At 41.7% G+C, this 27,006-nt stretch overlaps 1 protein-coding gene across 8 annotated transcripts in view; it reads left to right on the top strand.

The window, feature by feature from the left end:
* Positions 1-27,006, top strand: part of PHACTR1 (phosphatase and actin regulator 1) — a 303,608-nt gene that overhangs the window by 155,004 nt on the left and 121,598 nt on the right. The window contains exon 1 of one of the 8 annotated variants that reach the window (XM_033071824.2): positions 5,150-5,416. The exons of 5 other annotated variants lie outside the window; for them this stretch is intronic. In XM_033071824.2, coding sequence (XP_032927715.1) covers positions 5,164-5,416 — 253 coding nt within the window. In that variant the 5' untranslated portion in view covers positions 5,150-5,163. Of the gene's footprint in view, positions 1-5,149; positions 5,417-5,497; positions 5,661-5,739; positions 6,061-27,006 lie in introns of those variants that run through there. 2 more of the 8 variants (XM_033071835.2, XM_033071859.2) reach the window with 2 other exon arrangements.

Here is a 27,006-nt window from a genome sequence, read left to right as displayed (position 1 = left end):
GTTCATTTTCATCACACCATATGGCATCACGTTGAAATAAAGCAGGACTTCTCCTAAATAAGAAGAAGACTCCATCATGGCAACGCATGTGCACAGGATGTGGAGAGCCCTGCAGGTAGAGCAAGAATTAAACATGTGATGCTTCAGCAGTATTGCTGAATGTGGAAAAGCCAGGAAGGTGCATTTTCTTTCCTTTTGTCTTCCTTCGGTTTGCTTTTGTTTGTGCAGCACTCATCATCTGGCTCTCTTGGGCTGAAGACTGCCAGGAGTAACTGGGATTGTAGCTTAAGAATGTGTTTATAGCTGCAAAACTAAAAAGGTCATATTCTATTTTGGCCTGCTGGAGTCTCAGGTTGATTCTGCCTCCTTCTTTCCCTCCTATTTTTGCTGATGTGCCATGTAGTAAGCAGAAATACTGTCAGCCTAGCACCCTGGAGCCCCTGCCATGGCCCAGAGTCTTCCAGCTGCAGTAACTGCCTGGCAAACAGAAAATATTTGGGTAGCCAGGTTTGAGTTGTGCATTGCAATTAGAAATATTCTCCACCTGGCAACAAACTCCTTTGACAAATGTCAGCTATTCTGAGGTGGTGTTGAGGGCATATTTTGGATAGTAAATTGAAGATGGTACCAAAGGAAGTACTATGCTAGGGGCTGATTCCTGTGTTGTAGTCAGTGATCAAATTGTACACATTTCCCTCTTTACTCCAAGCTGATCAGTTTGTATCACTATGTGTAGCACAACATTGATGTATGCATTAATCACCAGAGTGGCTGGTAATTAATTTATCTTTTATCTTTTTTTTTATTCTCACTGCGATGTTTAGTACCATGGGGCAGAGGAAATAGGAAGGAAAGCAAAATATTTACAAAAAACTGCCAAGTACCAGGGCATCCCTGTGAAAACATCACTGCCTAAGTAGACTGTAAAACATGAATCATGGTGTTTTGGTTAGAAAGACTAAACAGCTGAGGAGAAGCGATGCTGCCTCGTTAGACTTGCATTTGTCTAGCATTTTCACATGAACAGTGCTGTAGCTGCTTCAGGGTATCACTACAGCTCCCCAAGACAACATCTGTTTTGAAGAAACAAGGATCAGAGGCTTCCACAAAATTTTCCTTGTGCACCTGTTTGTGCTGCAAGAGAGGGGCTGTCCAGCCCACACGGAAACCTCCATGTTGCTCAGCTGTAAGGCACACTTCAGGGATGTCCTGACTGGCATTTTGCACAGTGCCAAGAGGGAATCTTCTTTTCTGTGGAGTGGAGAATGCAGCTGAAGACTTGCCTGCTCTTTGAGAACACAGTGTCCCAAAGGCTCTTAGCCAAGTGATCTCTGACATGGGAAGACATGATGAAGGGGGGAAGAAAAGAGTATGACAGTGTCAAGCCTCAGAGATTTTGATGCAGGTAAGAACCAATATCTCAGTAGTCATCTGTTTAAATTTCTTCCATGGACAATGGAACTGGCACTCTCCTTAATGGCAAAGGCTGCAGGGGTGAAAGAACTGAAGGTACAAATAGTTTCCCAAGCTTATAGAAGAAGCAAATGTGGGCTGGGAATAGGATGCAAGTTTGTTGATTCACTGTCAAATAACGAATTACCTGACATCCTGTACATTGATTTTTGTTGTCCACTGTGCAATCAAATTATGCCAAGGTCTGTAGCTGTGTGCAAAGGCAGTGAAAGGGTTATTAGACTTTTTTTAACTTATCTTTAAAAAGGCAAAGCAAGTTCTTTTCTGCAGGACTACCATAGTACATTTATTTTACATTATTTGTCCTGGAACTGATTAGCAGCAGCCGCTTTCACTGTAATTAAACAGATCATAATTAAACATATTTTTGTTTTATGAGCTGTGTAAATTCATATTCTCTGTAAGGCAGCTCTTTGGAATGAAGGCAATTTGCATGTTATAGAAAAGAGCATGTTACAGGAGACATACTAGCAGATGGCTTCCAGGGCTTGTTTGCATTCAAAATACATAGCACCTGGAAGCAAAAATGCACTGGGCTTTCTCCGTGATAATTTGGGTTCTTATTCACCAGTTATTTAATTCCCAATCGTCCACAAACATGTCAGAGCAGCTGGGTTTCTGCAGTCTCCTGGGATCTGCTTGTAAAACTCAGTCCACTCTGGTAGTATTTGCAGGTTCTTTCACAGAATGGAGTACATGTGAGGCTGGACTAGAATGTAGGTGATAATCTTCTAGTCTCTGCCTGAGAAAGAAGTTTCTTCTGTCCCTCTCTAAAAGTTGTTTGAGTTGGGGAGACAATACCAGAGGCAATAAAAATGCAGTGTTTGGATAGGAAGTCTTTTTCAGATCCAAGTTTAATTTTATGGCTTTAGAATCAAATTAATTGCAAGAGGAGGGATAAATACTGTTGAAATAAAATTAAGGAAAACAAAAAAAATTAAGTCTGGAGTGAGTGAACTGTTTGGGCTAAGCCTGATGCAACATGTTTTTCCTGTTCCCCCTCTCATTTTGCTATAAACAGTAAGTCTCTGCATTTGAAAATCTGTTTGTATTCTCTCTGTGATATGCTAACACCTTCAGAGAACCTTAGATTATGATTTCATGAAATTTGTCTGAGAAACAGAAATGTCAACATCACTATTCTTTAAGCAAGGAGCTGAGATATCAAGAGTTTGTAAATTGCCTGAGGTCACAGAGAGAGGTTGCAAAAGACTGATGACTTGACCCAGTTTTTCATGTTCGAAGTCTTAGCCAATTCCTGAACTACAAGACTAGCTCTGCTGGTCTTCAGCTCTTCTGAATGTATGACTCTAGTTTCCTTTCTTAAGACAGGTGAGGCACAACACCCCAAAACTGCCCTGGGACCACATATATGATATTCTAGTTTTGAGTTCACCCTGCATTTCGTTAGCACTCATATTTCCCGGATTCAGGGAAGCTGACATTTGAATGTGCTTTCCTCTCCTGACCCATTTCCATAATGCAGCAGTACTGAGTACCAGTGACAGCTGTGAACTCTAAGCAAGTTCAGAAGGTGAATTATGATCATGTCTTCCACTCACCTAATTATTTTCTGAATCACAACCAAACTGAAGGTGTTCTCAAAGGCAATGAATAAGTTAGAGGGAATTCCACTGCGAGTGTGTGAACTGCTGTCTGACTGCTGGGGGAATCAAACTCTTCTCAGCCTTTACTTTCCAAATGCATAACATCGCAAACAACATCTCAGCATCAGGCCTTCAAAGGGATGGCTTTTCTGTGCATTAACTCAGAACTACACACTATGCACATTTGGGGAATTCACCTGCTTATTCCTGAATAATTGTGCATTCCCTGTTCTCCTACCACTTATATGAAATGGGTAGGAATTTTAGATGAGCAACACATGCAAAATCAAGTCCTTTGGGGCAATACATCACCTGAGGTGACCAACAGTATTCAGCATAAACCCACATACATACCCCAGTGTGTAGGATGCCTGTGTGGCTTGGTGACCAGCATAAATCTGCTGAAAGCCTGCTTCAGTCTGTATTTCTGTGAGATCTGATAGCACCTAGGCTGATTTGTGAACTCTGCTGAGAAAAGTAAGGCCTTGCATTTGGTTTCAACTCCCAGGAGTGCCAGGTGAGAAGTCAGACCTGCATCAGAATGATGCAGAACAAGTAGGTCAGCAGTTTCATTGTATGCATCTTCTGTGTGCCTCTGTGTGTGTGTATGTGTGTGTGTGTGTGTGTGTGTGTGTGTACATGCGTGAACTTGAGAAAATGGAAAATGATGGCACTGAATCCTTAAGTTTCTGCTCTGTCTTCTTTAGGCAAAAGTCTCCCTGACTGTTTCATGTGTAGTTGAAGGGAAGCAAGGCTGTTTTGTCCTCATGTTGCAGTAAAAGATGGGGCAACAATATGTGGAAATGGTAAAGAATTGCAGAATGAGTGGATTTCTCCTAACAGTGAGTGAGGGCTTTGGCTAAAAATAAGGAGAATAGTGTTATTCTTTGCCATGTTTCATCTGCCCCAATTGCACTCTCAATTTGCTTAGTGCCTGCCAAACTGAGAGCTTGCTGAAGATTTAAAGAACCAGCACTCACATTCCTGTAATAGCAGCCAGAATAGCTGAGGTTATCAGGCTTTCCTCCCCAGAGCCTGCAAGAAGCAAGCATCTTCACCCCCACTCCTCTCATTCTCTGTGTCACAGGCACTGTCCTGAACTGCTGCTTCGGCAGGTTGGGCAGCTTGGGTTGTTTACCATGCCGTGAAAACATGCAGCATTTTGGGGGCAGCTGGACAGCAAGGGATTGACAGCGTGTCTGGCCAGGGATTATAATCCCTTTCAGGCAGGGGGAGTTTTGGAAATGCGGACAGCCTGGAATGATTAGGCTGTTCTCTGGAGCAGCTGCAGCTATGGGCAGGAGGCAAGGGAGACAAAGAAGTTCACCGCCCAGATAAGCAGTCGCAAGCTGTGGGTCAGCCTTTGCCGCGGAGGAGCAGAGTCCCTGCAGGGGCTCCTGGGCCGAAGTCACCCGGCAGTGCCAGCCATTGTCCATGGCCGTCCTCTTAAACCCTGCACGAGCCGGGCCGAGCACCTTATCTGGCTTTTATAAGAAGCAAGGGGGTTTGGTTTGGCTGGGGCAGCTGGAGCCGAGTGCCCCTGTGCCCCCTTGAGCCGCAGGCACGCTGGAGAGCCGGGGAGGAGGGTTTGCAGCCCGCTGCCGGACAGTTCTTTGTTTGTACACCATCAATTCCGCGGGACGGGCTGCGCTGCCGCCCCTGGTGCCGTGTTCTCCAGGCCTGGCAGAGCCGGGCTGTGCCCGCCATCCCGCAGGGCCCGGGGCGCTCGGGGCTGCGGGCACGGGGAGGGCGCGGGAGAAGGGGATGCAGCGGGAAAAGGGGATGCAGCGGGAGAGGAGGCTCTGCCTGCGGGGTGTTGGCGGGCGGCAAGGTAGCCAAAGGTGTGCCAGGCTCCGCCAAACGTGTCCGGCTGCCGCGCTACGGGAGAGGCTCGGAGCGGGCACACGCTGAGCATCCTCCAGCCCAGCCCGGGGGATTGGTTAAGGAGCGGGGTCGCGGAGGGCAGGCAGCGAGGCTCAGGCAGCGCTTCTGCCTGCTCTGCCTCCCGCCTCCCCCTCTCCCCCAGCCCTCCCCTTCATCCCTGTTGTGTGTGGCAGCTAAGCACCGAGGCGAGAGGGAGCGGATGGCGGACTGCACGCACGCCAGGCTGCCTGGGATGCTGGCTTTTCCTTCTGCTGGCTGCAGGCAGGGCTCGGCTTCAGGCATGAGTGGAGAGAAGCCTAAAAAGAAAGCTTTCTATCTAGTGAGGATGAAACCACTGAAGGAGCCCGCCAGCACCACAAACAACAATGTCTCGTTTGTGATACAGTACCACATAGGCAAGGAGATCAAACACATTTGCAGCAACTGCAGTCGCGGGGAGGAAGCCCGTGACGGTGAGTGCTGCGATCCTGTGGGTGTAGGAGCGAGGCAGGGGAGCGCGTGTGCCTGCTCGGGGGTGCGCGGACATGTGTGCGCTCCCGTCGGAGCCGGGGATGCTCGGCTTGCTCCTCCACAGATCTCAGGCAAAGAGGAAAGGAGGCGCGGGAGGAATGCGCTGGGCATCGATTCAGCCTGTCGATCAGGGAGATGCCAAAAGGGACAGGTCCCTTCATTTACCACAGAAGCTTTGTGCTAACAGTTAAGGCACCAACTCTTCTCTCTCTCTTTTTTTTCTGTTCCCTTTTCTCCCGAGTTGCAGTAGAAATTGCTGTTTGTATTGATTGTGTTTTGTTCCCATTCCTATTAATTTTAAATCAGGGGTTTTTGCCTTGATACATCAACTTTTTCCTTGTCGTGCTGCAGTAGAGTTTGCTTGACTCAACTGAGTATCTGGAAGGTCTGGTTTGTCGGGAATACCACTAGTGTGATTTTCATCGTGCTATCAAATGCATGGGGGAAATTGTACTTTTATTGGAATTAATATAGTGCTCTTCAGACAACTGTTCTCATCCCTTCCCCCTCTCCTTTTGGGACTGAGCAAAACCTCTAGAGGGTATTCCGAGAGTGACGGTGTAATCAATCACAGGTGTTGCTACAGGTAAGTATACGCTTTTTATGTTTCTAGGAATGCAAATGTTCGAAGACAACAATGACAAATTCTTTGGACTTTGCCAAAGTCAGCAATTAGGAGAAGCTGAGAACTAGGAGCAGCATACAGGCATTCAGGCAAAAAATAGCCTCACAGATGTTACACCACATTCTTGTTCAATGTTGTATTACTTTGCTTTGCTGTGAGGATTTGCATGTTACTTAGGACTGAAGGCACTCGACTTAGGTCCCTATTAAGTGGTGTGGTATACAGATCTCATTTTCTGAAGGTCAGGGAAAGACTTTTTTCTGTTATCAATGTCAATTTGAAATTGTTATCGTTTTCTGAGCTGGGTTCTCAGTAGTTGTTGGCACTTCATTTTTCAGCTTTTGTCATTAAGGTTAGTATTATTACTGTTATTAGTAATAATATTTTAATTAACCAACTCTGCTCTCATTTGCTCTGTGCAAAATAACAAAATATTATTTGGGATCTCATGGTTCTTTGTCAACCACAGGTCTGCAGTTTAACAAAGTAACCATAGTTTTGCTAATGTCTCTTCAGAATTAGCATCCTGCTAGTGGAATTGTAGGTTTTTTTATTAAAAAGCAGCTAAAGCTGAACGGAATTGCTTTTGGTGAAAAGGAAGAAGATAGCCTGAGAAGCCTGGAAACCCACAGTGGGTTAAGCACTCTTTCTGCTTATGCCATTACAGCTGAGGGAAGAATCTGATGAATGCTATGTAAATTGTTGAGTGTTTCCTTTCCTGTTATGTGCTGCTACTGACAGCAAACCCCACAGATATTAAAGGAAGGGTTATGTCCAGCAGCAGTAGTTACTTTACACTGTTAGTGTAGTTTATTTATCCTTAAAAGCAAATGAAGCCATTTATAAAAATATTCTTTCCTAGATTAATTGAATTGACCTAAAAGTCAATTGCATCAACATCTTTTGCTGGGGTTTTTTTGGAACCTTGTACTTGAAATCTTAGCACAGTAAGAAAAGAATATGCTTTCCTCCCTTTTAAAGTACACGTGTACACATGGATGCAGATGAATGTAAAACTCCAGTTACTTGTACCTCTTAGCAGACTAATAGGTTTGTATTTTAGGGGTTTGCTTCCTTTTCTGTGCTTGGTTATTTAGCTTCAAACCATTAGATAGTCTGAGGGCAGGGAATGCCTCTTGGCAGGAGATAATCTAGTAACCCTAGAGAGGCAAAGAATAGAGCAGAGAAGCTCCCAACCTGGAAACAGGCTTCCAGAACATGTCATCAGTCTGGTTTTGCCCCCTCTTTCTGTGGGGTAGGATTTCATTTTGCCTCATGCAAATGGTTTTTAACATCATCATTTTAAAAGTAACTTAGACCAGTACAACCTTAATCTTTTCTATCCCACCAGCATGCACAGCTATGAGTTTCTTTCAGAAAGCAAAGAAACTATAGTCCCAGAGATGCTGCCAGGGGACACTCACTGATTTGGCTCTTACACATTTTTCAGCATTGAAAAATACCAGCGGTTTTTTTTGTCTGGTGAATGCCAATTCTAGACTTTTGGTGTTTAGAAGGAAAGGATGATATAATGACTGAAATTATGTGATGATTGTATCAGACAGATCAGGTAAAAATCTGTGACCAGCTCAGATACAGAGAAACCTGTCAGGATCTCAAGATGTCTATGCATCCTCACAGTTGCACAGCCTAAAGAGCACTTAGAAAGGGCACCACTCACTACTTTTTATAAGGGAAATGCACAGCACTTTGCAGTGTGAGCAGCCCCACCCTCCTATTCAAATTGTGTATAGTTTATATACGGCCTTGCAGGCCTGCATCTGCTCTAGTGTACCCACAAGTCCTGTGTGGATCCTGTGACCTGAACAGCTATTGTATTTGTGGGAGCCATGTACAAACACCAGGATTCAGTCCCTATACCATAGGCAGATCAGTTGGATACACTGATTTAATACTGCAATATCCTCCAAATCCAGTTATGAGTCCTGGATTCTAGTCATTGTCTTAGTCTGTATTTTCATTGTTCTGCTACTCTAGGAGAAGCGAAAATTATGCTGAAACTGAGGGATATCCTTCAAAGACCACCAGCTAATCTAGCAAAAGTTGTGACTAGGAGAATACGAAAAGAAATGGCCATAAGAACTGAAGGAAAAGTTGGAAGCAGGTACTGAGTCATATGATATCTTGGAAGGGAGGTCATGTAATTTGGAGAGAAGTCAGTGAAGGAATTTGGTGATGCAAATGGGCTCACTGAAGTAGGGGTAAAAGTAGTTGGTCAGGATGCAGTATTTTGAAGAGGCAAAAAATAAGTGAGGAGTTCAAAGAGAAGCAGGAGGCTACAGTAATAAGATGAACATGCAAGATACTTTAACCATTGGACTGAAAAGAATTGATATATTTAATGCTAATTTAGTTGCAAAGTAGAAAACAATGAGGGAGGTCTATGAAAGCACCAATACTGAAAGGTTGGGTGACAGAATAACAGAAATGGTGTTGATTGAAAATGGAGTGGTGAAACTGTATGTGAGTGAAGAATGAGATATTCAGGACAGGATGCCAGAGAGGCAATCAGACATCATGGACTGAACCGAGAGGGGGAGGTCAAGTGAAGAGAGATATGAGTCACCTCTAGGGATACAGAAGCAATCATGGTTGAGCTTTGAATGCTGAGGGAGGTGTTGGGAGAAGCAGAATGGGGAAGAGTTGCAAAGGTCCCAAGAAAAAATATACAAGAATTGAGGAGACTACACAAGTTGTTCCAGAATCATGAAGAGGAATGAAAATGCTTCCTGAACATAAAGCTAGAGAAGTGACTGATAATCCAGTAGAGCAGAAGGAGCTAGAACTACAAGAGATCAACGTGCACTACAATGCTAAACATATCCTGGTATGTACAGAGCACTTCTCAGTGTGCTGCTTTTGGTGGTCTCTCTGAGGACTATGTTAGTGCTGGGTCATAGAAGATGACATGACTGATGAACAACACTTGTCAGAGAAACAAGTAAAGGAAGATATTTTGCTGGTTTTTATTTATTTTATACTGAAAACTGGCTGCAAATCTCAGTGTCCTACTGAATTCTGAGCCTGGTTCTGGAACATGCTTTAAGACACATCTCTACTTCAGTGGGGCTAGAAAGAACCCTAGGGATTTCAAAGACACCCAGAGATGACCTAAAAGAAAGAGAGAATGGAACAACTGAAGTTGGATACTTCCGATTTTTTTGCAGAGAACCTGACAAGAAAACTGAAGTGGAAAGCAGTTAACTTAAGACTGTATTGGAAGAGGAGGAATTCACAGAGCAAAGTGTTTTTTTATCAGTGACTAATGAGGGTTCTCAGCTCAAAGGTTCTCTGCAGAGTACCTCTGGGCAATTTCAGGCATGTCCATCATGTATCACTCTGTACCCAAGCTCCTTGTCTGTAAAATAGAGTTAGTGGGATTTCCTTCCACTTGCCTGCTGGTCTGTAAATAGATTATGAGTCCTTTAGTGGAGAGGGGAAGGAAAGGACTGTTCTCTTACCATTTGCATTCCTTGTGCCGAGGATTGTGGGGCTCGAGGTTTTTAGGGTCTTTAGGTTCAAATGTAGTGGAAGTACAAATAATATTAAGAATGAACATGCCCAAAAAGTTTCATTCAGAGCTGATATTCAGTCTATTTATGATGTGCTCCTATACTTCATGGTTTTGCTACATAAGCAGAAATTATTCTAAGATCTTATATACGCATGAAAATCAACATGGATACTGAGATACTGTTGGCGTAGGAATTCTACGATTGTTCTAGAGCTTCCAGATAAATGTATTTTCCAAATAGAAAAGGGGAGGGTTGTGTATGGGGGCTTGTGCATGTGTGTGTATGCATGTGTGATTCCCACCTGGAACTGAAGACTTATTTCTTTTAACTGGGAACTTTGATAACATTTGCTTTAGCATCACCTAAGAGATTGTCTCTGAGGTGATTGTATTGCTTCCCACAAAAGTAATTACTAAATTAAATAGTTATCTTCTAGACAAACTCTAAGCCCTGCAAGAGCTGTGTATAGAAATAAGTTTTACTTCACTAATTCTCACATTATTTCAGACAGTAACTGCTTCTCCATTACCATCTGCAGAGTGAGCACAGTATGTTCCTATGAGGCATTGAAGTCTTTTACAGTGGTACTTGTCAAAAATCGTAAAATATTTTGGAGTGAAAAAATTAGACTACACAGAACGGAGAAGTAGGTAAAAAAGGGTGTACCTGGTCATGTTGTGAAGCGTGGGAAGCTGAAAAACATGTTTGAGGTTTGAACAGCTGATACAATTATGCAATCTGTGTCTTTAGTCCCTGAGGGATAGTTACCATAAAGAAAGAGGCAGGGGGAGAAAGGCCTGGGCTTCATTGCAGAGTGAAATACGTCTCCTTTTCAGAACAGATCATAGAATCAGATTGGTTTATTTTTGTCAGTTGAGCTCTGTAGTATTTGAATTGGGTGAATATGGTGCTAAACTGGAGAAAGTTGATGAGATCAACCAAAGATGCTCCACATCCGAACAGGCTGCTGGTGAGCTGCATAGCCCACTTTGTTTCCACCAGCATTACTTTCTGCTGTAGAAGATACAAGCCCTTGATGTTTTGCAGGATGAGAATAAATGTACCTTCCAGGAGGAAGGTGTGATGCCTACTTATGGTAACTTTCAGATGGCAAAAGCCCAAGGTAGCCAGGACATGATCCTTTACCTTTTCTTTACCAAGGAGCAGAGGGGTCGAAGTCTCAACACTCTGCTCCCATCGCTTTGTCTTGCACATTGGGGACTAACAAAAACTCATCAGTAACCTGTGGGCTTGACCTGAGACTAGAGACTAACAGGGGTCTGTTAGTGCTGCTGTGGATGGGCATAGCCTGCAGGCAGGGAGGAGAGTGGGGAGGAAGAGAAAAGGAACAAAAAGGCCCCTTTAGGCTGTAAGAGGCCATCCCCCTGGTTTACACATTTGCCAAGACCAGCAAATTCGAGTGGCTAAAGTTTGATATGTGAGACTTTCCTTAAACACTGCAATTCTTTCAGTTGGCTAGTCTGCAGCTGAAGAAAAGAAAAAGGGATGGGGCAGGAGAGGAAGGCACATTTGTGTCCCAAAATAAAGCTGAAGAAGTATCATGAAGCCTGGAGCAGGTCATTAACTACTCACATGCATCTCTTTAGTGACTAACTCATGTCCTGTTAAATTGCCTGTAGCAAAAGCTGATGGCCACAAAATAAGCCAGTTGTGTACCATTCCAGGTGACACTGTGCTGGCAATAGGAAATTCATGGCCAAGGTTGTGTGGCTGTCACCCAGCAGAGCTCCTAGCTTACTTTGAAGTGCCCTGGAAGATGTCTTGTCCAAAATTGCAATATAATTTCCATTATTAACAGAAACTGTAGGAAAAATATAGGTAGTAAGCAAGGTCTTCACTTTGATGAATTAGATAATATAAGGAGAAAAATATACACAAGATTGGGTCAAGCTTATGCAAGCAGATGACTAAGTTCTTTGTTCTCCAGTGAAAACTACTTGCAGGGGAAATATTTACCACCTTTTCTGGGAATTCTGTATATCTGTGTCATTGATTTGAGGAGTTTAGGAACAAAACCAACAAAGATGATGAAATTGGTCACAATGGCTCAGCACCCCTTCATTTTTATTACACAGTGCTGACATAATGACACAGATAAGAGGACACCTCAATTCTTTGGGTCTTTAGGGAGCAGACAGCTTGTCTGTTCTATCTCATTTTATTGTTTTCTCCCCTTTCCAGTGCTGTAACTCAGTTGTCATCTTTTGATAACATTTTACCATTCTGCTTTCTATCTGAGAACCAATTTAAAGTCTTGGTATATGTAAGCTTTTTAAATGCAAAGATTGGGACCACACCAAACATGCCATAAAAAATCATTTCCTTGTGGGAATTTCAAAAAACCAGTTAAAATGTCATCAAGTATGATGAAAGCAATACAGTGGTTTTCCTGTATTTAACAGTAATTATATGTTCTGAGTATTTGTTGCCATCTTGATTAATATGCCTGGCTTTGATTCTTCTGTACCAAGTTACATACATCAGAAATATAATACAGGACTATTTGACAAATCATAAAAGGCCACAGCTTTTCCATGTGTAAAGTATGGAGGCAATTTGTAGAAAAGGGTCGAGATGTGTGTGGTGGTATGTATGTATCATGGAAGGGCATGTTCCTGTTGCATGCTGTTTTTATCAGAGCACTTCAATACACCTGTTATCAACCTGGCTGAATAAGTTTGGCTTCTCTGCCTTTTTTTACATCCACCACACCTATGTCCTATTCTATTCTTTGGTCCCTGCCCAGGTGAGCAGCTTCTCTACTAACTTGCTTAGAGCTGTTTCTCTTAGAGGGTGGTTTGCTCATTTGGCTTCTTAGTTTTTTGAAACTTGCAATTCTTTAGAAGAAAATGAGATAGATGGAAGTACTTCACTTTAGAACCATTATTGGACTTCTATTCATTAATGTTGTCACTACATCTAAAAGCTAAAGAGGAGGAAATACTGGGTATGTAGGGAAGAGATCAGAAGACTCAGGACTCTACCATGTGATGTACCTCCCTTTCTTCTCTATTTTTTACCTTTTCTTTATATATCCTATCATATCAGATCATATAATTTAAAGCAGCAGAGTTCATTTATGGGCTCCTTGACTGATGAGCAAAACCTATCCTTTGAGTATACTCTTGTATTTATGACATTTTCATTCATTTCTGCTCCCTCAGCAGAGGAGGTAGGCTTTCTTCATCAATTTTTGTGTTGTTAGATTTTGTTTCTTGATCTGTTTCAGTGGCTGGTAGTAAATTTATATCTATTCCTTTGTATCCTCGAAGACCTTCTTCTTGTTTATAATCAGGCAATACCAAATTCGACTTGCTGTTGTTGACACCTTACTTAGCCCACAATTAACCAGAATCTAATTTCAAGAGCACAGTATAAGTATCTGCAGTACCATCTTTCTAACAGTCTGCCAGGATGTCTAAGATTAATTGGATGTATTTGTAGTCTCTTTAATGGATCACACTGGGTCTCACACACCGTCCCAAATCCATTAGCCAGACCCCAGCATCAGGGGACTGGTATAACAGAAGGGCAGCACCAGAGTGTCCAGTAGTTAAGCCAGCTCTGTCTGTGTGTTTCAGTGCCTTTCTTAGAAACTGGAGGGTACTGTGATGCTTACCATTATCTAAATTAATGCAGCAAAGGGGTGAAGTTGGGATGCACTTGGAGGCCCTGTTTTTCCTTTGTGACTCTTACTTGCACGCTTCTCAGAACATAATGATGTTCTTGCTATCCCTATGAGGTGGAAAACTGTCCTCCTGCTGACCTTTTGCTCTTGTGAAGTGACATGAATCTTCACTGGTCTGTTGCTTTTAGTCTCCTTGTCTCAAAAAGGATTGGGTGGAGAAGAATAACATAATGATTGATCATGGCACTGTCATCTCTCACTGACTTTTCTGGCTTTGGGTCAAGCTTACTGAAGATGAGGCAAATCTAGCAGAGCCTTTGCCTTTGGATGAGACTCTTAGATTCAATTCTGTTGCTCCAAGAAACAATGAGCACATGGTATAATCTAAATCAAAGATAGAATTGGCTACTATAATATCACCTGCTGCAGTTTTTTTGGAACCACTAGACATAACTTTCTGTCTTGGTGATGTGTAGGCTACCCTGCCCGAAACATGCCCAAAATTACAGTGCCCATCAGCCAACATTAAGCTGTGCTGTTGAAAGAGCTCTCATGGACTAGCAATGTTCCTCCCTGAAAGGAAGCTTTGCATCCCAAGTGAAAGAAACCACAAATGAGAGATGACCAGACCTGCCTGACAGCCTCTGCATAGTTCCTCTGCATAGACAGTGGAAATTTTTAAGGTCTAAAGATATGACTCAGGAATAAAAGACAACCATTTCCCCAGCTTTCCCCAGTGCCACTCCCCATTCCCCAAAAATAGGATTGTGTCCAAAATGTTCAAAGAGAAGAGAAGGAGAGGTTTTTGCATATTTATGATTTATAGTATGCTAGTCAGAACATAAACTGGGGCAAGAAACCTGCAGACTTCAAGCCCTTGGTTTGTGTAACTTGGTTTGTTATTACTGTGCTCCTTTCTTTGCCCCTAACCAGAAGCATTCAGTCTCCATGACTTACTGAATCTCTGAATCCCAGGGGTTGCAATTTAGGATGTACAGCCTTGTACAGGGAGAGCCAAATGTATGTATTGATTGGGACATTTTGAAAAGGATGTAAGGTGTACTTCAAATCTTCCCTTTCCTTCTTCCTGCCCTGAGCTGTGCAACCCAAGGCTAGGATGACAGGTTTAGTGCTGCAGTTCAGTATACAACCTCCCCTATCACTTAGGAGAAGGATCTTGCCCTCTGTCATCTTTTGCATGACATCTTTCAGGCTATTAGTCTAATGGTTTTGTGCAGTAGAAGTGCAGGGAATAAAATTAAAATTGATCCAGTTGTTTAATTTATCTTGGGAGATTTAGGTAAAGAGAATGATTTTTATTTCACCTTGCCTGCTAAGAGAAGTTGATTATCTGTTTGAAAAAAACAGATACTACTGGTATTTTAAATCTTCTGGAAGCACAGAAGTGTAATGATGGAAATACTGTCAAGTCATGGCAAGAAACAAGAGTCCAAGTTTTGTTAGAAATGTTGATAACTATTTTGTATCTTCAGTTGTAGGCTAAGGTGTGTTCAGCTGCAACACAATTAGTGTTATTTTGGTGTTAGTTATCCTTTTAATACAGATTCAAGAATAAACAGATAGAAATGGTTAACAAACCTGAATGCATTGGAGATGTAGGATAAATAATTAGAATACTCATAACTTTATTCTGACAGATGAGCCAGGCCTGGAAATCTCACTGTGGTCTATTGCATCTACGGTCTATGTATTAGCAAGTTTCTCCAAAGTATTGATGATCTACAGATTCTGTTGATGATCTACAGATATTCACATCCATATGGACTGTAGACATGGTCCCTAATGTCAGCAGTCTATGTCATGAGGATTATGCCACCAGCTTTATGTCTCTTTACCCCATGTACTGGGTGCAGTTGCTTTGACATTTCCAATATTCTGATACTATCTGAAACTGTATGTGTGCAGCTCCAATGTTATTTTTAACATGGAGACTCTATGAACCTTGCTTTTGGTAAAGTAAGTAAATAAATAAAATAAATAGAAATGTTATTTCTTCTGTCATCTGAAATTGAACTTGTATAAAAAGTGTGTGTCATGCTGCTGTAGTGCTTTATAGAATCTTATCTTTCCCATTTTACTTTTCAAACTGCTTAAAATGCCAACACTGATAAAAATTCGGATGCACAGACTAAACAGTCAGCAGTGTAGGTGCACAGACACGTGGATGGATGGATGGATGGATGGATGGATGGATGGATGGATGGATGGATGGATGGATGGATGGAGGGATGGACGGACGGACGGACAGCAGAAGCTGTTTGAACCAGAAGTGAAACTAGAATTTGAAAGACTTCATCCCTCTCCTCCCATACACCAGGAAAACAGAATGCTTTCCTTATGCTAGTGCACTGGTTTTATTGGATGAATAGTTTTGGAAGTTGGGTTTCACCCTGAGGGAAAGCCAGGTGCAGAGACTTGTGTGGAGCTTTGTCTGTTTGAATCTGAATTGCACCCTATTGAGAAGTAGAAGAGTGAAATGAGTAAAGCTTTCATTAATATTCACAGCCCCCAAAAATTGTCTGTGGGTTTATAGTCATGAGGTTGAGAAGTTCCAGCAATCTGCTATGGCACAAAATACAGAATGTGCTGCCTGCTCCAGCATCTGAATAAGAGAAGAGCAGTTTCTGACTGTCTGCTCTCTGTAGCTGCCAAACTTGGGCTCCTCTAGCAGCTATTGAAGAGAATTAGACATGATACCTAAATGGTAAAGAAAGGAGGAACTCGTGAGGCTCAGCTGTGTAGCTTCCTCTCCTTCAACGTCCACCCGCTAAGTCACATGCATTAGCAAGCTAGAACTTGGGAGGTGTTTCCTTCTTTCTTTCTTGTGTGTCTCAGATAAGGACAGCATTTTCCCTGCATTATTTGACTCCAGTTACTAATGTGTATTTGGTTTTCTATGTGTTTTTGTCATCTGAGTCAAATGCTATTTTCCTTGTGAACTCAATGTGCTCGTGCTGAGCATAGAAATCCATGAGCCTAAAAGAAAATACAGAGATCATGTAATTCTAGTGAACTGATGCTTCTTTTTCTTATTCATCTCAAGTTGGCAGAACAGCCAGTTCACTAAACAGCCAGACAGGCATCAGTTCATTAATACATTTCCTGGCATTGCATAGAGGCTCAAGAAGGATACTTTTTGGTGATATTTTTCTTTGGCGTTGTTTTCATTTGTTTTTCATTTTTTTCAGCTTTCTTTGACCATTGGGCCCAGTGAAATAAATAAATTTTTTAAAAATACAGGCCTATATAAAGATGGGCATTATTTGCAAAATTCAGCAGTTCTGAGCTAGTGTACCTGTATCTGTGTTGACCAAGCGAACGGTGTTCCTCACTTGCTATGATTAATTTAGTTCAGATTCTTGCATTATTATTGCATGTAGACCAGGTTCCATTTTCATATGTTTGTGTCTGTACCTACTGGTTTTGTTTCTTTTTTCCTTCCTTTTTAACTAAATGCTTGGGAAATTTTTTAATCTGACCACAACCATAAGCCTTCTAAAACTCGGTGTACTCAACCAGATGTCATGGTTCAAGACCATGTCAGACTTGTGAATTCAAACAAAAATGCTGTTTAACTAAAGAGACTTTTGAAAATTAGGTTTGTGGGGCAAATATTCCAACTCAGTTGGAAGAACATATGATATTTGACTTGACAGAAAGGGATTTGTGATACTTGTAGGACATTATGTAGAGACTTCTCCTAAAAGAGAACAGTACTTAAAATTGAGAACCTGTTCCCCATGGGTTATATAGAAAGAGGCAGTTTATATTGCCAAGAAATGTTCAGAAAGGCTTACGTTGTACTTCTTGCAGTTTGTTGTTTTGATTTGGTGATTTTGGGGCTTGTTTTTTTTTATCATCTGCTTGGTAGCAGAATCTTGCTGATTTTGAAAGAAAACTTTCAGCATGTAGACAAAACAGATCTCATCAGTTTGTTGCTTTGTCCAGTAGCAGCAATGAAAGGGTGAAGAGAGATCCCTTTGTTTTAATTGTAAGAAATGTCAGGGTTCAGTTGAATTTCATCCTTCTTCTGGATTTAAATGTAACATTTAGTACAAATGCCTATCACAGTTACCTTCATGATGTTGGAAATGAACTTGACTGCCAATTTCATGGCCAAGTGACTCTGTATAGGCACATCCCAGTGTGCTCCTGAATGCTCTGCTTTCATTTGCAGCTCACAACATGCCACTGGTTCTTCTCTCAAACACCACAGAAAGACATCATTCGCATCAAAGAGTGGAAAGCACTCAGTCACACACCATGTCCTAATGTCTTCTCTGCCAATTTCTTTAAGGTAAATTTTAGCATTCTGGAAATGACCCTTGAGCAGCTTTGGCCAGTCACTAGATGGTTTGTGTAAGGTAATTTGACTCCTTTTGACCTTTGTCATTCACTGTGCTACAATCAGGATTTCATTCATTTCTTTCTGCTAGCATTATTTCAGGGCATAAAGCATCTGGAAGTATTTCAGAGTTTTTTCTGTGAACATGTTTTCTTGGTTCCCTGTAGTATCTTTTTCCTTATCTCTGATCTAAACCCATTCTCATTTTTCGAGCTATTTCTGGTTGCTGGACTTGGAATAATTCATGAGCTTGAAGCTACATGCATAGGTGCTTCCTTTGACTGTAAAATTTCCTAGGCAGATATACCAAATTGATTACCTTATGGACTTCATCTTTTTTTTCAAGGTAGTAGCAGCTTTTTAGAAACCAGAGATTTTCCAATAAATCTATTGAGCAAGAGCAATATCCTGCAGAGCTCAACACCATGACACCTTAGAAGTTCATGCTAAAAAAAGATGATGTCAAAAAACTGAAATCATAGCAATGAAAAACACACATAAATACTCACTGTGTTTTAGTCAGCAACAAAGCCGCATGCTTTATTCATGACCTTAAAAGAATTGTGGATGTTTTTGTCCCCTTTGAATATTCATTTTTGAAACTCAAGCCTCTACTGTAAGGACCTAAGCAGATATTTCACCACAGTTGAGAGTCTAAACTAACTATCGTTTGAATATACAAAAAAATTCTCATTATAATGACAATCAACAAAGACCATGGGTACTGCTGCACTTAGGTGCTCAAAGCAAAAGTATTTAGTACTGATTGTAAATTCCTGAACATGGAAACAGATTGTCTCCTTTCAGAGTCCAATGAAACATATTTTTTTTGCTAGGCTGTTACTGAGGGAGGTTTCTAAACTCATATTTAGGTTCATTATCCATGTGCCATTTGGTATAATTACTCCTTTCCTCTTGGCCAACTTCCTATCAACTTCTTTAAAGAACAGAAATGGTTTCTTTTTCCCAAGGGAGGGAATACAGAGTTTACAAGGGAATGTTTTGAACTTTCTAGCTCTTAAATGAGGTGCTTTTTTCCTCTTCTCCCAGCCACTACAGTAAAAAACTCAATTTTTTATCTTTGTGATGATAGTGGTGATATTGTACTATTTTATCTAGGAAGTTTAATGTTTGCAATGCCATCTTCTGAATCGGATTACTTTTAAAAAGAGAACATGCCTCTCTCAGGTTTCTGAAAAATATAAAGATATGCCTTTTAAAGCACACATTTTTTTTATTTTTTAAATAAAGTTAAAATATTGGATATTCCTACTTCTTTTTCAAAAGAAAAAGATCAGAAATTGTTTAGTCCATCAGAAATCCCCTAAGAAATTTAGAAGTATTGAAATTTTTTTTTCTGGGATTTCTGAAAATAAGCAGCTAGCCTTTTGCCCTAGTGGCTTATTTTTAGACAGGTGGAGAACTTCCCTGATTCCCAGTGAGGACTGGTAGAGCCAAGGTGCTCTGCTACGTGAGCAGCTGTGTCTTCCTCCGTCCACATGACAATTAGGAAAATTGTTACCCACTAAGAGAAGCCTTGCAAAATGTGAACAACAAACCCATGGGCTTTCGTGGACTCAATCCTTTTCTTGGATTACTTTGTGTTTTGCAGCTGAGTAGAATTCGTAATTCAGACTGGTTTAAGAGAGAAATCCAACCATGAAAATGTAATCATTACCAGCTCCTTCAAGAAGGTAGTTTAAACCACTATCAAGCTGAAACAAGCATAGGAAAAATGCTCTGCACTGTTTCTTCATCAGGATATATTTAGGAGTTGAAGGAACCTGGGCTTCAATTCTTGTTTTTTCTTGTTAAATGTGTTAAAGATTTACTGGGAGGAAGGCAGCTTGTCTGTTGTCCTTAGCTTTTACTTTCAGGAGGAACTTTAGCTGTAATGGATGAGACTTAACTCTAGTTGGTAAGTTTGGGTATGACAGAAAGACAAATCAGATGGCTTCACATCCAAGTGTCTGCAGGGATCCATCTAGGACTCCTGAGCCATGGTACCTAGTCCTGTCCATATATGTCATGGTTTCACCCCAGTCTGCAACTAAGCCCTAGACAGATGACTTGCTCACTCTCCCCCAGCAGGATGAGAGAGAGAGAAGGGGAAGAGTGAGAAAACTTGTGATTTGAGATCAAGACAGTTCAATAGGTAAAGCAGAAGCTGCCTGCACAAGCTAAGCAGAATAAAGAATTCCTTTGGTACTTGCCCATGGACAGGAAAGTGTTCAGCCATCCCCAGAAAAGGGAACCCTATCATGATGACTTGGGAAGAAAAACACGATCATTCCAAACATCTCCCCCTTCCTTCTTCTTCCCCCAGCTTTTGATGCTGAGCATGATACTGCGTGGTCTGGAAAAGCCCTTGGGTCAGTCAGGGCTGCCTGTCCCTGCTGTGTCCCCTCCCAGCGCTCTGTGTATCCCCAGCCTCCTTGCTGCTGCAGCCATGTGGGGACAAAATAGGCCTTGACACTGTACAAGCCCTGCTCAGCAGCAGCAAAAGCTTCCCTGTGTTATCAACACTGTTCTCATTGTTGATAACAAATCTAAACCCTAGCTCCATACAAGCTTCTATGAAGAAAATTAACTCTATCCCAGCCCAAACCAGATCAACATGTATTGGAGGAGTTACTAATGTTCCAGTGATTGATTCCTACTTTTGAGAGTCACAAACCCCACTGCAACTGTTATGCTTCACAGCATTTCATTTCTTTTACATAATGTTAATGAATTGCAGTAGCTCTGTGGGTATGGCTTGTGCTCAGCTTTCTCCTCTGAGTTTTTTGGTGTTGTGAGATTTAACCTCCTTCTTGGTAAAACACCTCTAAAGGAGGTTTGAAGAGTAGTATTCTTCTGATGCTCTCTGCCAGGTGAGCTTTTAGTGTGGCTGTGGGATTACGTTGGATTCAATGCCCTAGAGGGGAAATTCTGCTTGTAGCTGGCATTTACACCAGAACGTGAGATTTTTATGGCAGTTCTTCACAGACTGAAGCATAGATCCCTCTCCCTGGATGCCCAGCAGGCTTTACTAACAGGGCTCCATCTACCCATCCATACTCTCCTGGTTTTGCTTTCTGAGGAAAGGATATAGGAGACAGCACCACACCTCTCTCATCTCTCCCCTCACGCCTCAAACAGAAGATCCCTTACGAGAAGTGGAAGAAAGGGACAGTGAGAAGCAGTATCTTCACTTCTCTTTATTCTTCTTTATACAGAACTGGACAGGATCAGGCTCTCAACAAATCACAGCTGTGAACAGTAGTTTCTTTCAATACATAAGTGAAGCAATAAAGAACCCACAGTGAAGCCCAGGAATAGTGTTGGGAGAAGGGTGTTTGTGCTGGCAGATCAATGTCTTAACTATCACTAATGCTTTCTTTCAAACCCAGTAGGTCTTGAATTCATTAAAATAACAGTTTTAGCCAGATAGATTTGCTTCTTCATCCATCGTGATATGAAGTGTAGTAGTGTTCCCCGGGAAAATCAGAGATGTGGACTTAAGCCTTTTCAGAGGGAAGATGAAAGTGACCCCATGATTCTCCTTTCTCCCAAGTAAGTTCTCTGCTTGCTCCAACAGAAAAGTCCTTGCATGTCATCTTACCTCCTCTGCTTTCTTGAAAGCAGAAACTGTGCATCTCCTCCCTGCTTGTCAATCAGGAAGGGTAAAATATCCCTTCTTTTCAAGCTGGAATTTTTTACTGGAGCAATTCCTGATATCTGTGGAGCTGTAAGCCCAAGAATTGTGTGAGATGTCTTCTGCTTTTGCTGGCCCTTTTTTTCTGGTTTTTGGATGTGTTCCACTTGTAGTGACTGCTCTGAGTCCTATTTCGGACCTGCTAAGTTTCCAGATATTGTGTGTGATGCCCGGGATAGACCTGTGGTGTCTGCTCCAGCGTCTGGGCAACGTGACAGTGATGAGCTACAGTACTGTTTATTTGATTTAGCCTTGAATCTATATGAAATAAATGCATGAGATGGAAAACCTGGTGAGTAATAAGAGCAATAAAGGATACACAAAACACTTGGTATCAAAGAATCTAAAAGTCCTTATTTTCTATAGTTGCAGGGTTTATAGGAAGAGATTATATTGCTATTGGTGACATAACCTGATAAAGTGCTTTTGTTGCAAGTCAAAATCTTATGTACTATCTAGTGATACAGAAAATGCTTAGTGTTTGGAGAGAATTCATATCAACAAAGATGTTTAGAGTGATGCATTCAGTGCACTATAGTTTGCAGAGGTTAAAAAAGTAGCTTTAAGATTGCAATCAGCATGAATAATTTATGTTTTACGTCAAAATGGGGATGAGTCAAAAGCAGGGTCCGAGAGGGATTAGACTTCCAAAACTATTCTCAGCACTTCTGTGCCAACAAGAGAAATAAATAGACTGTGATTGAGAGATTGTAGCTGAGAGCAGAGCTGTACCAAGGTGTGGTACCTGTGCTGAAACAGGCGAGGTGAAGAGATGAGAGACTCCATTCATGGACACAGTGCGAAGTGCTGCACACCTGGGGAGCAGGAATAATTGGCAGAGGTTTGGAACATGTGAGTGCTGCTTAGCATGCAGAGGAGGGCTACTGACAGGCTCTTCACGGCTCATAAAGTCACTATGCCAACTCACTGCCACTGCAAATGCACACATCCAGTGGGAGATGTTCTCCACCAGACAGGTAATCATCCTCATTTGGCAAGACTGACTTTAGACTGCAGTGTGCCATGCCTTGTCTTTCATTGGAAAATAGACCTTTGTGAAGTTAGGAAAAGTTTAAATGGGTAATTCACATAATAAAGGCAAGGCTGATGGAAATTAATTCCAGGTGCAAAAGGAAATTAAAGGGAAACAACTGAACATAAGATAATAGAAAAGCAGAAAATAAACCATTTTCCTGAAAGAAAAACAAGGTGTTTTTTTAATTGAAAATGTTTCCTTTTGGGTAAAGAGTAGACATAAGTGCTCAGCAATTAGAGGAGTTGTTCAGGTTTCCTGTCATTTCAAAAAGACATATGGCATGTCTGCATCTTGTTTTGAACAAAGCTGCTAGAATAAGGTCCATGCAGTCTGAAGTGAAGCATATTTGGGGTGCAAGTTCAAAAGAAACCTTGCAACAGGAGTTTGTTGGAAACTTACCTGCAGAATAAAGACTGGTTGGATGTGGATTGGCAATGAGTAGTATTATGTTAGGGTTTTTTATTTATATACAGTACTTGTCATTGAATAATATGACACATTTAGTTAATTGCATCTTTAGGGCCAAGATAATTTTCAGCCTGTTACTACAGACTTGTACAAATGTAACAGAAAGCACAAAGTACCCAATGGAGCTTCCTAGGAAGACTTGAAATCTAACTTTCTGAAGTAAATCTCCTGTTAATCATATGTCTGATGAAAGATGAATGTTAAGGAAAGGTCTGAGAGAGAGCTTGGTGTGATTACCAGTGAGAAAGGTAATATTAAATACCACCATAGGATGGGTGGGCTTCAACTTTCACCAATGAAATTGCTCTTTGTACCCAAATGCAGTAATACTGGGGTTTTTTTTCTAAAATGGAAGCTGGATATTATGGCATTGCGTATCAGCAACATTAATAGATGAAGCGATTCCCAGATAGTGGTGGGAATGACAAAACTGGCTTTCATTCTCCAGGAAAACTTCATAAGTTATGTTGTCTTTGGGAGAGTCTTTGATCTGCTTGCTATGCTTCTCAAATCCAAAAAGTAGGTGACCCCCATGTTGTCTCTTACCGGACCTTCTGGAAATCAACACCCTACTGAATGATGTGGGAAAATCATAAGAACATACAGAACAGGTCCAAGATGGCCTGGCTTCTCCTTTTCTTTGCAATATATTTCAAACATAATATTTTTTATCTATTACTTGGATGCAAAGTACTTCAGTTTGTGGTGGGGTTTTTTCATTAAAACATTGAGTCTTGCTTAAGCCCTATATAAAGTCTATATGTAGTTCAAGAGTATTAAGAACTGCAGTAGAATCTTGAGAGCTGTCTCACAGCAAAACAGCCTATGAAAAACTCTCAGGTTTAGTTTCCCCATTACTAGCTCTGGAATGACAGCTTGGACAGAAGAAAGTTGAAGGGGACTGCATCAACCTCATGCCATAAGTTCAGGTATTTTTTTGTGTCTCAGAAAGATCTCTCAGATCCTGGGAAAAAAAAATCAGAACAAGTTCCTGAAAGCACCAAGTATCAGCCACACCTGTAACCTGTAAACATCACATTTGTGGCACCAGCATCAAGATGAGATCTCAGCAGTGTGACTACAGGTACTAATGCACACAGCAGTTCCCTCTCCCAGTTCAGCAGACTGATCAGGCTGGGACTGCTAGGACTGCTTTCCTCTTTGAAAGCAAAAAAAAATAGAAAAAGAATGCAAGGTCTGGGTTACTTTCCATTCCTGCAAGTACCAGCTTTTTTGGGAACAGCAAAGGTGTGAAATCAGCCTACAGAGCCTGCTGTCAGCAGTGGGTGTTGCAGCCCACAGCCAGTCAATAGTTATTATGAGCCAAAAAGGCAGAGAAATCCGGCCAACTTGAGCAAAAGATGCAGCAGCAGAGAAGAGCGCAGAATTCTGGCATTTGCTTCTTGCATCGTGGTCTGCTTTTATTCTTGCTGTATTAAAACTGTCATGGCTTTATGCTAATGTGGTTTATTCCTAGTCAGTGATTATTATGCTTTGAATTAGCAGTGCTCTTGAGACCATTTCTCATTAAAAAAAATCATGTCCTTCTGAGAAATGAGAATGAGAAGGAAGAAGAGCTGTTACTTGCATTAGCTTGGAACTGTGTGTGTGTTTGGAGAGGATGAAGGAGAAGGGACACTTTCATGACTGATGCCAGGCACTGCAGGACTCAGGCCACAGATTTGTGTGTGAGACAATACTGAAATTCAGGGAAGAGCAGTCAAAATACGGAAATGGTTTTGGCACTGTGTTTGGCTTTCAGTTAACCCACCCTCTGGGTAAATTCTTTTTTACTCCAATGTTAGTTTTGCCTGACTGTAAATCCATACTCATTTACCCTGAGTGGGAAAAGCTTCCCCAGGGGCAATGAGAGCACCACTGGTGTGAGACAGAGTTGTGTGTATGTTATAAAAATGTCTGTAAAGGGATGACAGTTCTCCAGGAAATGGCCTCAGCAATACCAGTAAGGACCAGCTAGCAAAGAGAAGTTGTTGAGCTGAGATTTCATAACAAGGCACCTGGATAGAAGAGATCTTGTCTCAGTGATGGTAAAAAGGAGAGAGGGTGAGCAGCAAGAGGAATTTTATTACATTTCAGCTGCAGGTTTGTTAGCAGGAACCCTAACTCAGCAGCAGCAGTAGTGTGTCATTCCCAGTTTGCTCAGTGGGCCACTTCCTGTAGCCCCGAAAAGGGCAGCAAAGACAATACCAGCCCATTACTTTTAGCGGCATCGCTAAAAAATTACAGCAGTGGAACACAGTGGAGTCTTACGTGCTTGGGCTAGAGGCATCTCAAAAATGGAGAAAGGGGAAAATAAGTGGTCCCTTTGGATCTGCATATGGAGGGCAGTGGTCTGTGCCCTGTGCTGGTCTCTGAGGCCTAGCAGTGAAATCAGAAAGTATAAGGAAATTTCTGATTTCCTCTTCTTTTTACCCATATGGCTTATTCAGCATAACCAGGCAATTCCCAGCCCTGATACAGCATGTCCCAGCCCCTGTACAGGACAGAGCCTTGTAATGGGCTCTTTGGATAAGAAGGTATTTCTCCAGGCAGTCAGGCACAAAGAACTGGAACAGAATGAAATGCTTTGCCCAGATTATCTTTTATTCCCTCTGCTTTAAATTGAAAAGAGATGTTCTCAGAAATGTCTATCTTTCTCTCCATTACCCCAAAGAATAGCAGTTTTTAACCACTTCCACTGAAACATCTGGGCTCGTTCTATCTTGCTGCCTAGCTTTTTCTTTGGAAAGTTACAGGCAACTGTATCTGGCATTGATATTTTACAGGAAAAAGGATTATGTTGCATGTTAACATTCAAAACAAACAAAAGAACAATAACAAAATAACCAACCTTCTTGCAAAAACTGAGGAACTCAAATAGTAGTTCAGTGGAGTTCTGATAATGAAACCTCCTTAGTGTTAGAAATGCATCTCTGGCTGTTCCCATGAAAACCAATCTAAATTTGGCTCACTTAAAACCTCGGAAAAATTTCCATTGAGATACATAAGACTTCGCCAGCCAAAATCTCTGGTGATTCTGTCAGTGTGGAGTGGGCGTGCTCATCCCTTCAAAGCAGTGTTCTTGCTGAGGTTCCTGAGCCCATGCTCATGCCTGAGGTTAATATTTAAAATATTAGAAGTGAATAGAAACACTGGGCTGTTGTCTTCAGAGCAGGAGAGGTGACAAATCTGCATCCTGTCTTTATGGATCCAGACTGTGTGTGCAAACCACTCAAATCCATGTTAGTGGCAGTCACATATTACAACACAAGTCTGGGAAATTATGTCCCTTAAAAAAAAACAGAAAACAAACACTGACAACAACTTAAAAAAAAAATCCCAAAGCCCAACAATAAACCACACACAAAACCCTCACATGTGTGCTGACTGAACTATGCAGATGCTTTTTTTAGGGAGAGAGCTGCATGCTTCAACCCAAGGCAGGGAGATCCTCTTGCATCCCTGGCAGCTGTGGCACAGAGACAACCTCTCTTGTTGCTGGTACCTTCCTCTATTGGTGTTTTCTTTGTGGTCCTGGCTTTCATCTTTCTGTGCCTCTGATGACAGAGATGTTATTTCCCAAAACTATCAGCATAAATTTTGCCTTGCAAATGTGAGACAGGGGGACCATGAAATATAACTATGTCAAATGACCATCCCCAGACTTCCCTTGTTCTCATCAGGTAGGAAGGGTAATTTAAATTCTTCAGGTTTTTTGATTTTTTTCCACTGTCAAGACTATAATGATGTATTACAGGGTAAAGATTGCAGATAACTGAAATTTTAAGAACAGAAGCTCAGAAGCTCTATCCTCTTCAAGGGAATAAAGGTCTAACTGGGGAATGTATTAAGATCCAAAATTAAAAGTTTGGATGTTAAAAGTTAAGCATAAGAATTGGAGGGCAATGAGGGGGTGAAAAAAGGGGACTAGACTTGGACCTTTCACTACAAGACACTCGGGTGCTGGAGAAGGGCTGGTTCTGGAGCACAGGTCTTATCATGAGTATCTGAGGCAGCCTGGAGAAAAGGAGGCTCAGGGAGGACCTTATCGCTTTGTAGAACTAGCTAAAAGAAGGGTGTAGCCAGGATTGGCCTCATGTCCCTGGTAACCAGTAGTAGGATTAGCGGAAATGGCCTCAAGTAGCACCAGGGAGC

This window comes from Catharus ustulatus, chromosome 1 (genome assembly GCF_009819885.2).
Source record: "Catharus ustulatus isolate bCatUst1 chromosome 1, bCatUst1.pri.v2, whole genome shotgun sequence".
In the NCBI taxonomy this organism is placed as follows: domain Eukaryota; kingdom Metazoa; phylum Chordata; class Aves; order Passeriformes; family Turdidae; genus Catharus; species Catharus ustulatus.
Note: the sequence above shows the minus strand (reverse complement) of the source record. Positions and strands in the feature narration are given on the sequence as shown.